At 38.8% G+C, this 16,686-nt stretch overlaps 1 protein-coding gene across 1 annotated transcript; it reads left to right on the top strand.

Annotated features, from left to right (window-relative positions):
- Positions 1–7,264: 7,264 nt before the first annotated feature.
- LOC145766499 (uncharacterized) lies at positions 7,265–16,444 on the top strand. Its single transcript, XM_082578224.1, has 3 exons — positions 7,265–7,274; positions 7,321–7,801; positions 13,939–16,444. Exons 1-3 carry the CDS (start codon positions 7,265–7,267, stop codon positions 14,288–14,290), a joined length of 843 nt encoding a protein of 280 aa, XP_082434350.1. The 3' UTR covers positions 14,291–16,444.
- The last annotated feature ends 242 nt before the right edge of the window (positions 16,445–16,686 follow it).

Here is a 16,686-nt window from a genome sequence, read left to right as displayed (position 1 = left end):
TTAGTCTGCATGGTTGCAGCAATATTTGTATGAATTTTTAATCTGTCTGATTTTCCGTTTCTTGTCTGCAAAGACTGAGCTTTGTTAGCAAAAAAAGGTTTCGGGGTGTGCATTTCGGAGACATCGCTCTCCTTCAGTTTCACAACTAGATGATGGAGTTAGTCTGTGAAGACTCTGTGTACAGCAACATATCGTTGATTTTGTCTTGTAACCCAATATTTTTCCACCTTATAGACCGGGGCTACTTAACTGGCGGACCGAGGTCCGAATCGGGACCTTCTGGTTGTTGATGGTGAACCTTGAGCTTTTAAAAGAAAAAAAAATCTAAAATCACACTCCCCTCAACACTGAACTGTTGACGTTGACCAGTATAATCGGTAAAGTAAATCATTACGCATGACCATACAATTAACAAGGAAGAAACAGAAGCATGAGCTGTAAGGGAAAAATAGTGTCTGTCTGGAAAAGAATCAGCGTTGCTAGATAGCCTATGAAAAGTATTTCCTAATAAAAAAATACTTTTGAAAAACAATGCAATCGATACCAAAAAAATTAATTTTCATTTGGTTGGTTTTGAATCTTTATTCTCGGACTGAAAAAGCCTTGATAGGTTATTCCTGGTAGTTTCGCAAACTTGTAGAGGTCAAGTCAATTTATTTTGCTTTAACAGGCTCTTGATGCAGGGCTGGTTACCGAGATTGGCATAATGAAGCTTTCCATTATTGTTGAAGTGTTGTTGCCGGGAAGCGCACACCCCGAGAGTCGAACCAGCGCCGCGTGATGTCGAGCAGGGCGCGTAACAACTGAGCTAACGGGTTGCTTGTTTATCTTAAAGACAGAGGAATGTGTTTCTCGGCAGTCGAGTGTAGCAGAAACTCAGCGATAGACACGTGTTTCGCCCATGAGGCTGGGCTCATCAGTACCGCACCACTAGTGTTCAACTGTTTTATTTGCATCAACAGCGCACGGGCACAAAGGATTGACACGGCGAGAGAGCACAAACAAACATAGCCAGGTCGAAGACTTTAGGAAACCGGCCTGCCACACCCCGCGGTGGCGTGGGGCGGCGTGATTTAGGGGTGACGATGCACCCGGAGGGGTAAGTCCATCAGCTTAGGTCGCGGGGGCCAGAATGGGGAGTCGAGGTACCTGTGGAGGGAGAGTGTGGATCGAAAACGTTACATGACCCGTCCGCAAATTTAGAATGGCGGAGCGGGCCAGGGAGACAGGCTCTTTCTGCATAGCCCAGAAGAATAGCCTGCGACGGGCCGGGCGACCCGTCGCGTGTGGACGCTGGAACCGGCAGTAATTGACCGCCAGGCGGCGCCCACGTCTCCTTCACGCGGTAGCCACTTTAACAAGTCCAAATTCTGATTTTGCAGAAGTTGCAAAATCATTTCAAAACTACTTTTCTAAACAAACATAATAGGGCCTATCCAGCATGGATACGTCAAACATTTGCTTATGATACTCAGTGTTGGGCGCGATAATTCATTTTTCAGTTAAGCGATAAACGAAAAATGCCTAAAGCGATAACGATAAACAATAAATCAAAAAAAAGTTAAGCGATAACGATAAACGATAAAATTATCGCCGATAATGTCCGATAACGACAATTTTTTTTCCTGATTAGCGCTGCCCCATCCCATGCAGCACGAACTGTTCTCATCAACATGACGAAAAATCGAACATATACTGTGAAGGAACAAAACTTTTTGTAAGTTATGCATGAATAGAATCGCAACAGCGGCAGTGAATATCGAATCTTCAACCTCTTGATCCAGAATCAAACCACTGAGGTAACCGCCGTGCTTATAATTATACCTTCAGATACCAGTTGGATGCTTTTATCAATTGAGTTACACTGCCGCTTACGTGCAGTAGGCAAAATAATTAAATCAAATGAAAATACAATAAAACATTCCAAACTTTGTATTTTGCTTTCTACGGGCTGTTTACAGCAAAGTCAGCAATAATTGAAAAAATTCCAAAAAACGCAAAATGCTTGAAAATTTATCAGTAATGTTACGCGTTATTGGTAGTAAAAATGTGCATACTGTGAAATCCATCAAGCTTGTCAAATTAGTCGAGTTTGTTTTAGAACAATAACATAATTATCGTAATTTACTGATAATTTCAGATAAATTTTTTTTTTTTCTTTGTGAACACTATCATTAAAGCAATGGCAGAACGGTGAGTTGTTGAGATAATAATTACAATATAGACACTTTATTGGTGCATGGGAATAAAAATATTTGATTGAGGTAGGCTATGTCGCATAGGTAAATGAGAAAGGTTATACTGTATTTAGATTCAATCTGTATTCAATTTTAGTTTCATTAACTAGGTGGTTAGTAAAAATATTACTTTTTATGGTTTTTCCACTTGTGTGTTGATCCGAAATAAAATTTATCGGCGATTATCAAATGTTGTCTTTGGCGATAACGATAAACGATAACTGAAAAAATAATTGAGCGATAACGATAAGTGATAAAAAATTATCGCCGATAATTATCGCTAGTAAATTATCGCCGATAATGCCCATCACTGATGATACTACAACAGCAGATATAAACAGTTCGTACTTAGGTGATATTATCAAGGTTCAAGAAAGCGAGGTGCAAAAAAGAAACTTCAATACAACAAATCTTCAAACGTTTTGGTGCCAAGAAATGGAAATTTATCCTCTGATTACAAAAGTTGCCCTTAAAGTTCTCATGCCATTTGTAACCACTTGTTTATGCGAGCATGTTTTTTCTATTCTGGTGGATGTTAAAGCAAAAAAAACGAAACCGGCTTACATGCAAAAATGACATGAGAATTGTTGTTTCCGAGACAAAGCCTCGAATCTCACTATTGGTCTCAGTCAGAAAAACAACAGCAGAAGTCTTATTGATAGGCCTAGAGTAAGATATTATTACGTGGTAGATTTTTGAACATTTTTTAATGTAGCCTATCTCCGAAACGAGGTACGTTTTAGACCGTAGCTTGAGAAGTGGTTGATACACATTTCCGCGATTGGTTTTCTTGATTACTTACCATTATTCTATTATTACCATATGGGTTAGGAATAAGTTGTCGCAATTTTTGGCATAAAAACGATGTTAAACAGTGTATTATTGTTATTGATTGTTTAAAGCCGATGTCGGCCTAAAACCGCGATTTACTTACTTTGGATACTTGATGATAGGCTACTTTAATCTTGCAAAAATAAGTCATCGTATTAATTAGTCAATTATTATTATCATTCTATATAATACCTCATGAAGGCAAGTTGGCCATGGTGGCCAACGTACCCACCCACGATATGAGCCAACTTCCCTGCATGGCAACCATATTGTAAAAATTGTGTCAAACTATCGAGCTTTTAACAACGGTTTTACCGTCAAAGTGAGCCTTAATAACCACTCTAGCGCTTAGGGATTGTAGATCATAGGGATGCAAAACTTCATCCGCTTTTGGCTTGTCCGCAACACTAGAAGGGTTACGTTTTTTTCTAATTTACAAAATACTTTACTTTTTATGGGTTATATAAGAAGAGTTAAGTTGGTTTTAAAGTAATTTAAGGTTTTTAGTTGAAAGCAAGCCTGCAGTAAAGCGTAAAAAAATGTCAAATGACCCTTCTAATGTTGAAGGAACAACGGAGTTGCGCGTCCCGCAATGTACCGTCCCTATCTAGCGCTGCACTCACTAAATAATAATCTTTCTTATATAGTAAGAGAAAACTCACTCGACATCTAAAAAATTCTAAATTCCAAAAATTTTAAAAATCATAATTTTTCATACAAAAATCGAGCTCACAAGTTCATACTGCTTGCTAGAGCCTCCCAACCTGGTGATAAGATAGTTTCAACAGCACTTTCTCAGTATGCGTACGAAACGTAGGCCTAACAATAACTATTGTAGTTAAGAAATTATTTAGAGTGGGCCAACTTGCCTATTGGGCCAACTTACCTGAGTCTCCCCTACTGCTCACGATATGAGTGATCACCATTTGGCGAACTTCTTCCGCTCGTATTTCAGGGAGCCATTCCAACCAACGCGAAAGCCGGTAATTCAGATGAGTCGCGCTGGCCAGTGGCCAGAATAGGCTACATTGTGAGACTCTCATTGTGAAACGAGATTTTCCATGAAAACAAAAAATTGACGCATAGCGCTTGACGCTTAAAATCGGCAAAATAGTTGACGGCGCTATCACTTCCGTCAACTAAAAAATAAACTGACGGTGCTAGCCTTAGCGTCAACAAAAAGTTGACGCCATTAAATGACGCCGTCAAATTGACGGCGTTAACGTACAACACTGCGTAGCAGTGGCGTAGCCAAGGGGGGGGAGGGGGGTTTGGGGGTTACAACTCCACCTTTGACACGCGTGTGACGTCACGATATTGAGAATGATGCTTTCAGTTTAAAAAATTTTAAACAAAATTGCGTTAAAAGAGCAAGTTTTGCCAATACCAAACATCTCAGTCAGGAATTAGCAACAAGAAAACATAGAGACTTAGCTGTATTTTCCGAAAAATGCAGAAGAAAACATGATCTTATCCTTTTGCTATGCCACCAGACACTACCATTTTACAGGAATATTCGTAACCACATTTTTGTTGAAAATGCTCTCAGAATGCACCAAATTCAAAGTAATTATTCAAAATTTTCTGGTGGAGGCCCCCCAGACCCCCAGCCGCTAGGTCGTCCAACCCCCCCGTTTCAAAATTTCTGGCTACGCTACTGCTGCGTAAGGGTTTGGCAGGTTGGTAAAGGTTAAGAACCACTACTCTACAACCTAGTAAGTAGTAACATCATCTTCTTCCCGCCGGTTATTACTTATAGGCCTAATGCGTTTGTATAGCGAGTGTTCTCTCTTGCTTCGGCTCAGTGGACCAAGGAAAGGAACAGAATTATTGAAACGAGAGTCAAATTCTTGATACAAGTAGCCTAAAGGCATGTGATATCAAAATATGGCATGTGATATCTCATGTGGGTCGTATAAATGCAAAGATTTGTTCAAACATGTTTGTTTCATTTCGTGTAAAAGTTTAATTTTTCAGTTGTCCTTATTCGGGTCCATGTCGATGGCAACCTTGTTTATGACCCTCAAGTTGGGTAGCCACTTTAACAAGTCGAAATTCTGCCACTAAACTTGACTAGTAGAATGAAACCGCCAACCAATTATAGCCTACGGTTTAAGTGACGTAAAAAATGGCGAAAAGAAGATGACAGAAAGCAAATTAAGTGATGGATTTTTTGTCAGCTGGTTGGCTTAGGGGTTAGGGCTAGAAAGTAGTCATTTCATTGACGCGGGTTCGATTCCCACCACTGCTATTGCTCTTTTTCTTCTGTAATTACCAAATAAAGTTCAAAACAAGTATTAACTCTCTGGATGAGTGCTAGAAGGGTCACAATTGGACGGTAGCCTCTTATAACATGTTCTGATTGGTTGACGGTTGCATTGTAGTCATTCGCAGTGGCAGAATTTCGACTTGTTAAAGTGGCTACCCTCAAGTTGTCCACCTTACTTTTGAGTGAGCAATCCCCTACTTCCACCATCCCTAGTTTATCTTTAGTTGAAAATTAAATTAACAAAATTTTTCTGCAAAAAAACAACATCTTATACAAATAAAGAAATATTTTTTAAACAAAAGCACGTTTTCAACCAAAGAACATCAACCTCTTGTTAAAACAATGAAAACTATTAATACTACAAAAAGTGCTCAATGCCAAGCAAAAAGGCAAAGCAGAACGAATTAAATCAACTATAGTAACTTATTACTATCTAATATTTGGTTCAACCTCTTGTTAGATGTTTGACTAGTAGGAATCTGGCAACACTGAATTCAGATGAAACACGGAAGAAAGCACAAAGCAAGTGCAATGGTTTTGCCTTGTCCTTTTGCATGTTTGTGTAGTTTTGGTTAATATTCACTGTATATATATATTATGTTAGGAAAAGGGAGGAAACAAAGATTTCGAAGGAGAAATAACTTTTTAGCACCCAAAATTTCTGTCTATCATGTAGAATGGGTGCAACCTAGTTCGTACCTTGAACCATTCGTACAGTCAGTTCGTACCCTGAAAAGATCGAGAAAAAATTTAAAAAAAGCCAAAGTCGCTGATCGCAATTTAATAGCACAAAGCCGAAGTCGCTGATCGGAGTTTCCCCAAACAATTTGAAACAAACTTGGGTTAGAGCATAGATTACTCTATGGTTAGAGTTAGGTTAAGCGGAAACAGCGGTTAGCGGAAACTGCGGAAAAATGTTTGCGGAAACTGCAATCAGCGAGGGTTAGAGCATTGCAATTGCATACTCTATGGTTAGGGTAAAGGTTAGCGGAAACTGCGGAAAAACGTTTGCGAAAACTGCGATCAGCGAGGGTTAGAGCAGAGATTACTCTATGGTTAGGGTAAAGGTTAGCGGAAGCTGCGGAAAAACTTTGCGAAAAAATGTTTGCGGAAACTGCGATCAGCGAGGGTTAGGGTTAGAGCATAGATTACTCTATGGTTAGAATTAGGGTAAGGGTTAACGGAAACTGCGGAAAAAATTTTGCGAAAACTGCGGTCAGCGAGGGTTAGGGTTAGAGCATAGATTACTCTATGGTTAGAGATAGCGGAAACTGCGGAAAAATGTTTGCGGAAACTGCGATCAGCAGACTTCGGTTTTGAGCTATTTTTTCTCTCGATCTTTTCAGGGGGAAATTTTAAAATGATTGCGGAAACTGCGATCAGCGACTTCGGCTTTTTTAAAAATTTTTTCTTGATCTTTTCAAGGTACGAACTGACGGTACGAACTGTTCATGGTACGAACTGGGTTGCATCCATGTAGAATAACTTATGCAAAGTATAGTACTCATCGAAAAACTTGATACTTCCCAACAGGTTTTTTTTAAGGTTTGGTTTGGGTGACCGTTCAGTAGTTTTAAGAGACCGCAAGTGTTTCATTTAAATACCAAAAAATAGCCATATTTGCTTAAGACATAGCGAGAAACAACCATTCCTTTTCTACTGTAGTTGCATGTCCAAATTTTGGGAAACCGCTGGAGAAATTTGGGGGACCGTTGCGGTCCCCAAAACACCTAAAAAAACACTGCTTCCCAATACACCCAATCTTAGCTTATGGGCTGGTTTAGGATGATGCAAGTTAAGCTACAACCTGTTTTACTTAATATCTACGTATTAGAAGTTTAGTCTTAGGCCATACAGTACGGTAGCCCACTTTGTTTATGATAGAAAAATTAAATACATTCACTTGCAAGTTGCAACATGTTAGTGTATGGGTGAAGGTAATGCAATTTGCTGTGATTTTAAACTCATTCATGTTATTTTTAGAGCAAAATAGCTTTGGTTTTATTATAATAATAATCAATTGCTTGGTAACTATGAGGATGTCACGATCTGTGCAGCTTCTTGCACCACTTTGCATCTTGGGTGCTGGTCTTATTTTCTGTGGCATTTTCGATGATGTCTACATGTCTGATGCAGAAATCCCTTCCAAAAAATTGGATGAAAATACAAGTTACACCTGGACTTATGTATTATGGTTTTTATTGGGCACTTGCGTTTATCGAATGATTGATGGTTGGCGATTACAAAATCAAAGAAAAATAACTACAATAGACTTGTATTTCATATCAGTGTGGAGCGGACTTGCACTATTGCAGCTGGTGTCTCACTATTTAATTTTTTCATCATGTGTGGATCTAAAAACAAATGATGTCTTCATACGAAGGTTGACTGCTTTGACTGATTGGAGTGTGCTTCCATTTTTTGGATGGGCTGTAGCATGGAGTCGACATGTCAGAAGAGGATGGTATGTCAGGCTAGTAGATTTACAGTGCCAGCAAAAAGTTTAGAAAGTTTTGGAAAAAACTTAAAAATCCGATTAATGTGTTTTTTTTCATATTTTTATAATTAAAACTTTGACAAACTTTATCATTTATCAAACACCTTCAATATACACCAAACTGTATCATATGTACTAATATTTAGTGTGATAAACTTTGTTTTTGAGAACATTTTGAATAGGGCGGGGCATTGAATTTGGGAGGTTTTTGCACACATTTTCGTCAATATCCATGCACCAAACCTCTGTAACAGTGTAACAGTTTGTTTTATTTCCTAGAGACACGAATTTTTGGATGAGTCAACCTTTTTGCAGTTTGCCTTCTATAAACCTTACGTCCGAAGACCTCTTTGCTCTTCACCAGTGAACCCTCGATACATCCAAGCAATTGTCAAGCACCCTCCGTCTGTCATGACTTGGGGGTGCTTTTTCAGTCAGGGCCGAGGGAGCCTTTATTTCTTGCATAAAGGTCAAATGATGAACGCCATACGCTAAATCAGTGTCCTAGATGCTCATCTTCTGACTTTTATGAACATTCAAGGATATACGACTTTCCAACAAGACTCTGCACCATGTCATAAAGCTAAGGGGAGCAAGTCTTATAGGCGTAGACAGTTAGGCGCCGGTCAAATAGGCGCGCACACTGTGGTGTCTGGATATTTAGGTGCGGAGCACTGGTCCACGGCATTAAGGCGCGAACAAAACGGCGCAGAAAAAACGGCGCAGAGGCAAAACGGCGCAGAGACAAAATGGCGTAGACAAAACGGCGCCAAAGTCAACGTAACAATTTTTTTTCTTTTGAAAATACTTAACTCAAGCGCTATAGTTGATCAATAATAGTTTTTATTCAAACGCGTTGCTCACTTCAAGTTCATTTGGGAAGCACGAAATAACATTATTGTAAAGAGAAACTACCGTGCAATAATATCTAATTTGTGATAATTAAATGAGTTCAATAACACTCAATGACATTCTTAATTCAAATGCGTTGCTCCTTATATTCGAAGTCAAGTTCATTCGGGAAGTAAAGACCACATTTGGTCGGGGCGCAATTTGAAACAGCGTAAATTTGTTTGCAATAAGTTCAAAGATTATGTCGCATCATTTTCAAGACAAAATACGGCGCGATTAATATTCCCGCATCACACTTTGCGTTCTGTCTCTCACACCATAGGCGTAGCCAGGGGGGGCGAAAGGGGCCATGGCCCCCCCAAATTTTCAAAGTTTGGATTCCGAAGTTGAACCCTTTGTTGAAAATATAATATAATTTGTATAAATTTATATTGTTTTCCAAGACATCTGGCTATTAACACCCCCCAGGACTTGTTTTAGACACACAGAAAGACATCAATAAATTTTGCAAATCGTAAATCGCGCAAAGTTTACGCGATTTACGCTTCTTTTAACTAATCTGTGGAAGCAATTTCAGAATCGCTTACTCTGTAGGGTTTTTGTGTAGCTGAGTTTTTTGTGTTCTCTAATTTTAGCCGCAGTTTTTGCCCGTTTGTGTGTAGATAAGAGCTACCTTTAATAAGTTAATAGCTGTTTATCTGCTAATAAGTTTCATACAAATATAACCCTGAAAGTGTTTCCAGAAAGCGTTATAATCCATTATTTAAGTGTAATTTTGCAAAAATTTTCCGGGGGAGCATGCCCCCGGACCCCCCTAGAATACGCGTGCCTTTGGCACGCTCTAACCCCCACCAGCTTTATTGCTTCCCTTGCTTAACCCACCAGGATGCGCCACTGCACATCAGGTGGCGATGTCTTAAATCAAACATTTTGTCGTTCTCTTCAATTCATCAAATATTTGGCCCCCCCCAAAATTTTTTTCTGGCTACGCCACTGTCTCACACTAACAACCGTGACGGCTTATCAATTGCTAAGAAACTATTTATTCTGTAATTATCCAGCTGGCAAAAGTGCGACCACGTGCTTAGACGTGAAAATTGTTTGTTTTGAAAGGTGCGAAGATCGGAAACAACTGTTTGCTTGAGATGTAGGCAGATTTGGCTACAAGCCGCAAAAAATATATTCTTACACAGCTAACAATTCCACTGTTTTTGCATTGATGTTGATTCAACGTCTGGCAACGTTGAATCAAAGTTATAATGGCGGCTATTGTTACCTGGATAATTGCTTTGTAGTACAGAATTAGCGCACGTGACAGTTCAGAGAGGTGGGATGCAAATCAATATCACAGTTGGACGGAATTTATGGCAAACCAGACGGGTTTTATTTTTACTTTTAGAGCTGGGTACAAATTGCAACGGTTTGCCCATGTTTAGAACGATTCAATTAGCGAAATCAGGAATTGTTTATTTACCACGTTTCTGCAGAAACAGATGCAAAACAAAACGTAGTGCAAAAATATATAGTTACAGACTTTTCGCAGTTTATACTCACGAATTACGTCATTTTACATTGATTCAACCATGATGATAATAAATTAAAGCTAAAACAACAATGTTCTGGTACGAGCTAAAAATAGCACGCTTGAATCAAAAACTTCAACGTCAAAGTTCGCGTTGTGACGTCACAGAGATCGGTGAGATTAAACGAAGTCCGATTGCAGCAGTTTGCAGAAAAATGCTTTGATCATACAATAAGCTCTCCCAATCAGCAAAGCTGGTCTTTTTTACATTGATTCAACGCCTGCAGACAATAAATCAATGTAAAAGGACCAGTTTTGCTGGCTGGAACATACTGTAGTGTTCTGTAACACAGAACTAGTAAACTCTTTAAAGTCTTATCGAAACTTTTCCTCTGCAAAATAAACAAACAAGATGAGGATAATCTCTCTCTTGTAGTCTCATGCCCGATTACGATAATAGCAAACCGAATAAAACAAAATCTATCAAGCTGTCTAGCTCTCAGTAAATGACATATGCTGGTCCGTATTTATACCATTAGCCAAACTGGATCGAACAGAAAAAATAAAACCCGTCTGGTTTGACACCTGTCTGGTTTGACACCCATCCGTCTGAACTGTCACGTGCGCTAATTCTGTAGCCAAATCTGCCTACATCTCAAGCAAACAGTTGTTTCCGAATTTTCACGTCTAAGCACTGTGGTCGCACTTCTGCCAGCTCGATAATTACTCATTTAATTATCACAAATTAGATATTATTGCAGGGTAGTTTCTCTTTACAATAATGTTATTTCGTGCTTCCCGATGACTTTGGCGCCGTTTTGTCTGCGCCGTTTTTTCTGCACCGTTTTGTTCGCGCCTTAATGTCCTGCTTCGGCGGAGCACTGTGGCGCCCGTTCATTTAGGTGCTATTCCTAGTAAAGTCTGCAGATTGTATCAGCTTGGCAGGTAGGGCAATGCTTTTCACACAAAATGTGGGTCTGCTACTATTCGGTGAGTCCAATTCGGTGAGTTCCTAACCTCTAACCCCTAACCCTAAAACAGCAATGATAATTAGGCTACGGTAGGCTACCCGTTAATTAAAAAAAAAAATTGAAAAAATCCCTCGTTAAGGAATCGGACTCACCGAAACGGGCCATTCCGCAAAATGTTGTATTGAACAGAATATGTCATGGCTTCCGTAAGTGAAGCTGCTTAAACCGCAATGCTTTCACACAAAATGTTGGCATTTATTTGTTGTTTGTCCAGGTTAGCGTCGGCGAAAGCTTTATCAATAAATTATTCAAGTTTCCGAACATGACTGAGTTCACTTTTAGTGAGTCAAATAATAACTACACTAAACATCAGTAAAAAATATACCGTAGACTATATTCAAGCGGGTGGTCGGCTTGAGTGAAGAGTAACTTAGTTTTCCGTCCAAACCCCGACTAGGTATAATAACAAGCGAAATTGCACCATTATGTTTGCAACTTGTAGCCAGGATTCGTATGCCCTATAGAAATGTATTCATGTACCGTACTGTAGTAGAGCGTTGTCTCATATTTACTCGCCACACGACCAATCCATCCCGAGTAAAAGTAATTGCGAAAGATAACAGATTAAGTAAAGTTCCATCTGGCTGCACCTGCAACCTGTGTTCAGGATGCATAGCAAATGTCCTGTGGAGATGTGCTAATATCAAGAGTAGTAGAGCGTGGTCTCGCACCTCATCTCCACAGAGTCCACACGCGCATTAACAAAACAACATATTTTTCTGTTCAATATAACATTTTGTATGAAAAGCGTTGCCGGTTTAAGCAGCTTCACTCACGAAAGCCATGACATATTTTTCATTTCAATATAACATTTTGTGTGAAAAGCATTGCCCTACCTGCCAAGCTGATACAATCATTCTACAGACTTTACTAGGAATAGCACCTAAACGAACGGGTGCCACACTGCTCCGCACCTAAATATCCAGACGCCACAGTGTGCACGCCTATTTGACCGGCGCCTAAAAGACTTGCTCCCCCAAGCTAAGGCGGCTATGAAGTGGTTTCAGACCAAAGGTGTAAATGTGCTGAAATGGCCAGGAAATTCTTCTGACCTGCATCCAATCGAGAATTTATAGACTGTGATAAAACAGAAAGTCTCTAGATCAAATCCAAGCCATTTGGAGCAATGAAAACGATTTGTTACAGAGGTTTGGTGCAGGGATATTGACGAAAATGTGTGCAAAAACCCCCAAATTCTAAGCCCCGCCTTATTCAAAATGTTAGCAAAAACAAAGGTTATCACACTAAATATTAGTACGTATGATACAATTTGGTGTGTATTGAAGGTGTTCGATATATGATAAAGTTTGTCGAAGTTTTAATAATAAAAATATGAAGAAAAAAAAATATTAATCTGATTTTTAAGTTTTTTCCAAAACTTTCTCAACTTTTTGCCGGCACTGTAGTTTGTAGATTAATATGTTTGAATTTTCATTTACATTGTCACAGTTCTTTAAAAATTTCTCTTGAATCTTGATTTCTTCATGCACCTTAATTATATACCACTCTATTGCACACGATTACACATTTTTGTTTTATTGGAGTGGAAGCTGACTTAGTGACTTCAGAAGGTCTTTACGCTAAGTACTGCAATTGCAAATGTTAAAGTTTTATTATTATAGGCTATCTACAAAGTATACGCACAGTCGCACATACATTTTGATTTTAGTTCCTTAAAGTTTTTGCAAGCATAAAACGTTTTAGGCTTAAAACTAATTACTTACTTTACGACTATGAGACTAATTCAGAAATGTAGTATTGGATTGTGTAGAAGTACTCCTTGCAGTTATTCAAAAAGCTTTTCAAATACACAAATGCAGTAATTTTATTTTTGTAATATATATAGTATGCAGGAAATTTGATTACAAAATGCAGTTCCCCAAAGCAAAACTTTATAAACTGCAGATTTTTAAATACAGTCAATTCAAAGAAAGTTTTGTCAGTATTAAATAAAAGTACAACAATTAATTACCTTTCGGTCTTTCAAATGCATTTGCCACAAATATTGTTTACAAATACTGCAACTATTGTTTTCACAGGTGGGCAGTAGTGCGCTACTTTTGTATCGCCTCTACTTTCATGGTAGCGGTGCTACATTTCTTTCAGTTGCACTCCAGCTACCTGCTACTTTTCAATTTAAAGTAAAAAAAATGACTCGTTTTTTGGAGATGTTTTTTTATGAAACAATGCATGAAAAAAATCAAAGCAGAAACCATTTGACTATTGCGGGTAAACATCAAGCCACGTTGATACCGACAAGAGTGACACCAACATTCCAACACCAGTCATGACTCCAATTTCAATTTTTTTTAGATCTGCTACTAGAATGCAGAAGTAGCATGAGTCGCTTTTAATTTACCAGTCTTTGTAACAGCAAATGACAGTTGGGTAAACCAGATTGTAATTAAGAAAAAAGGAGCCCCTGTAGGCATATGTTCTCTAATCTTGTGATAATTACAATCACCATGCTCATTAAACTTTTGAAAAACATGGGTCAAGATCACTGGTTCGAATTTTTGGCGCTTTCAGTCAGGCGTTATGAGATTTTTGTTCACTTTATTGCTGCGATACATTGTGAAATAAAACGGATAGTTTAAAAATGTTTTTGTTTCAACAGCCCTATTTGTTGAAACTAAAGTTATTAAATTTTCTCTATTTATCGTATTTTAATCCTTTAATGCTAATTTATTGTGTTGCAGGACATCTCGCCATAATTGGTTGGCCTTCCTAGTGCCATCTCTCAGTTACTTCTTATGCTTACTTCACCGGTCTTCTTTTTATTTTCTTCTCGGCATTGCTGTTGTTCTTAGTTGCATAGCAGCTTACGAAACATACAAGATCCATTTCTATCGACCTCAAATTAGCCCACTGTTTTTTTCTCTTGTAGTTTTACATACCATATTTCTTGTGACTCGATGTTTGGATTTTGTCTATCCAGACTTTGCGTGGATGCTTACGTACTGGCATGTAATTTCATTTTCTCTCATCACATCTTTGTCTAATCGAATGTATCTCCGAATTCTGATTGAAGTAAATGAGAACAAGCATTAATGACATCTCATTTTAGTAAATAAATAAGATGTTTTTCTACTCGGGCCAAAATTAAACGTAGTTTTCATAACGGAATGACCCGATTTGGCATGACCGATTCAGATACTCCGTTTCGGCGCGGCGTTTTTGAAGAATCCGTTTCGGTGCTGGTTCTATTTATGTAGATAAATTGCAGGGGTCTTTTAGATAGGCAGTGCACATGTGCATTAATTGCTCGATAATATGACACTGAAAAAAAGAGAGAAAATGAAAAAACACAACTTATTGTTAATGTGACACTTGGATATTGCTTTTTGGATATGAAGGAGAAGTTTGATAGGAGGCAAGCTCAAAGCCAATTTATGCTAAATACAGGCTGGCAGAGAGCCGGCTATCTTTATTGTGTCATAGATTTATACTACCTATGTTGGAATAGCCTGCTGCCGGTATGTTGGAAAGCGTTGCCGAAGATTATGCTGACCCATTCGTCACGATTCACGAGCAACTGAATTAGCTCCAGTCAATGCTTATTCTACCATGCTGTCTCGACAAAGAAGTCAGTAAGTGTCATGCGGTTTCAATTCAAAAGAAAAAACGTGTTGTGAAGCCTAGTAGCGAAAAGAAACAATAAGAAACAACAGTTTTAGCTTCCATTTAAAATTGAGGCTAGTAAACCTACCACGCCGTAACTCCTGCATGGACTAAGAGCATGGTCGTTTTCGAAAAATCGAACATTTTATTGGATACGTTGAATGAGCCCTATAATTTCCCTTAATACGCAGAAGCAACACCAAAACGGAATTTGCAAGAGCGTTTGCACTGATAGGTTGTGGTCGTTTCCGACGGTTAGTGCAAATCCAAACCCTTGTGGTCTCCCCCCTCCCTTTTAAAGCACTGGAAAGTCACTCTATTTACTGTGTATTTGCAAGATCGGATTAATGTAGATTGTAGACGTTATACATCATTGTGTTTTGTTAAAATCCTCCTCTCCCAGTCTACTTGCTGGATCCGCCCTTACCGACGGTTTTTAGGGATGAAGTCTTAGGCGCAGACAGTTAGGCGCTGGTAAAATAGGCGCGCACACTGTGGCGTCTGGATATTTAGGTGCGGAGCACTGTAGCAGTAGCGTTCATTTAGGTGCTATTCGTAGTAAAGTCTGCAGATTGTATCAGCTGGGCAGATAGGGCAATGTTTTTCACACAAAATGTTATACAGTATTGAATAGAATATTGTTTTGGTAATGGGCGTGCATTTATTTGTTGTTAGTCATGGCTTCAGTGAGTGGAGCTGCTTTATCTGGCAATGCTTTTCACACAAAATGTTGTATTGAACAGAAAATTATGTCATGCTTCGGTGAGTGAAGCTGCTTAAACCGGCAATGCTTTTCACAAAATCTTATATTGAACAGAAAAATATAGTGTTTTTTTAATGGGCGTGTTCGGCATTTATTTGTTGTTGGTGCAGGTTTGCGTTGGCGAGAGCTTTATCAATAAATTATTCAAGTTTTCGAACGTGACTGAGTTCACTGTTAGTTATAAGTCAAATAATAACTACACTAAACATTAGTAAAAAGTATGCCGTAGCCTATATTCAAGCGGGTGGTAGGCTTGAGTGAAGAGTAACTTAGTTTTCCATCAAAACCCCGACTAGGTTTTGCCACAGCTGAGCTGATACAATGTGCGGACTTTACTAGCAATAGCACCTAAATGAACTGGCGCCACAGTGCTTCGCACCTAAATATCCTGACGCCACAGTGTGCGCGCCTAACTGTTTGCGCCTAATAAACGTGGACCCGGTTTTTATTCATCGAGACACGTCAGTGTTAAGCATTGGCAGAAGCTTTACAGTTGCTTATTTTAATCTGTAATTGATTTTTGTGTGTTTCATTATGATCGTTCGTCATCAACCTTTAATTATTTGATACCAATTTTGTTGTTTGATATCCGTCTAATAGATAGGAATATTATCAATGGGTGTCACTTATATAGCAACATGTAAACTACATAGCCTACTAATAGCGCAAATAAACAATTTTGTTGTAAAGCTGTTGGGTCATTTTTAGATTTGTCATGAAATCGTATATAATGCAATCAAAGCTTTTGAAAAACGTCTCTACCAACTGCAGTACTATTGTTTCGCTTCATAATGTGTCATTAATTAAAATATAGATCACTTTTGCCTACACTGCTTCGTCTGAGAGTAGGCTATCGATGAAAGCAGGCATCGTTTGAGTTGAATATAGCACCTTGAACGAATAGATATGGGAAGCGTTGAAAGAAAAAAAAAACGATACAAAAAAGCAGTGATTGAGCATGCCCGAAAGAGCCACTGCCCGAAAGACACTTAGTGGCACGTCTCAAGGTACGAACGAAGATATTTGCTTTCCCATTCACTTCATCTAAGTTTTTAACTAACTC

This window comes from Aplidium turbinatum, chromosome 3, assembly GCF_918807975.1.
Source record: "Aplidium turbinatum chromosome 3, kaAplTurb1.1, whole genome shotgun sequence".
In the NCBI taxonomy this organism is placed as follows: domain Eukaryota; kingdom Metazoa; phylum Chordata; class Ascidiacea; order Aplousobranchia; family Polyclinidae; genus Aplidium; species Aplidium turbinatum.
This window is presented reverse-complemented; position numbering and strand designations above follow the sequence as displayed.

Bases quoted from the DNA above. Each gene is read 5' to 3' on its own strand.
- LOC145766499 (XM_082578224.1), top strand. The intron at 7,802-13,938 runs GTATGTCAGGCT...ATTGTGTTGCAG, and splicing joins CGACATGTCAGAAGAGGATG to GACATCTCGCCATAATTGGT.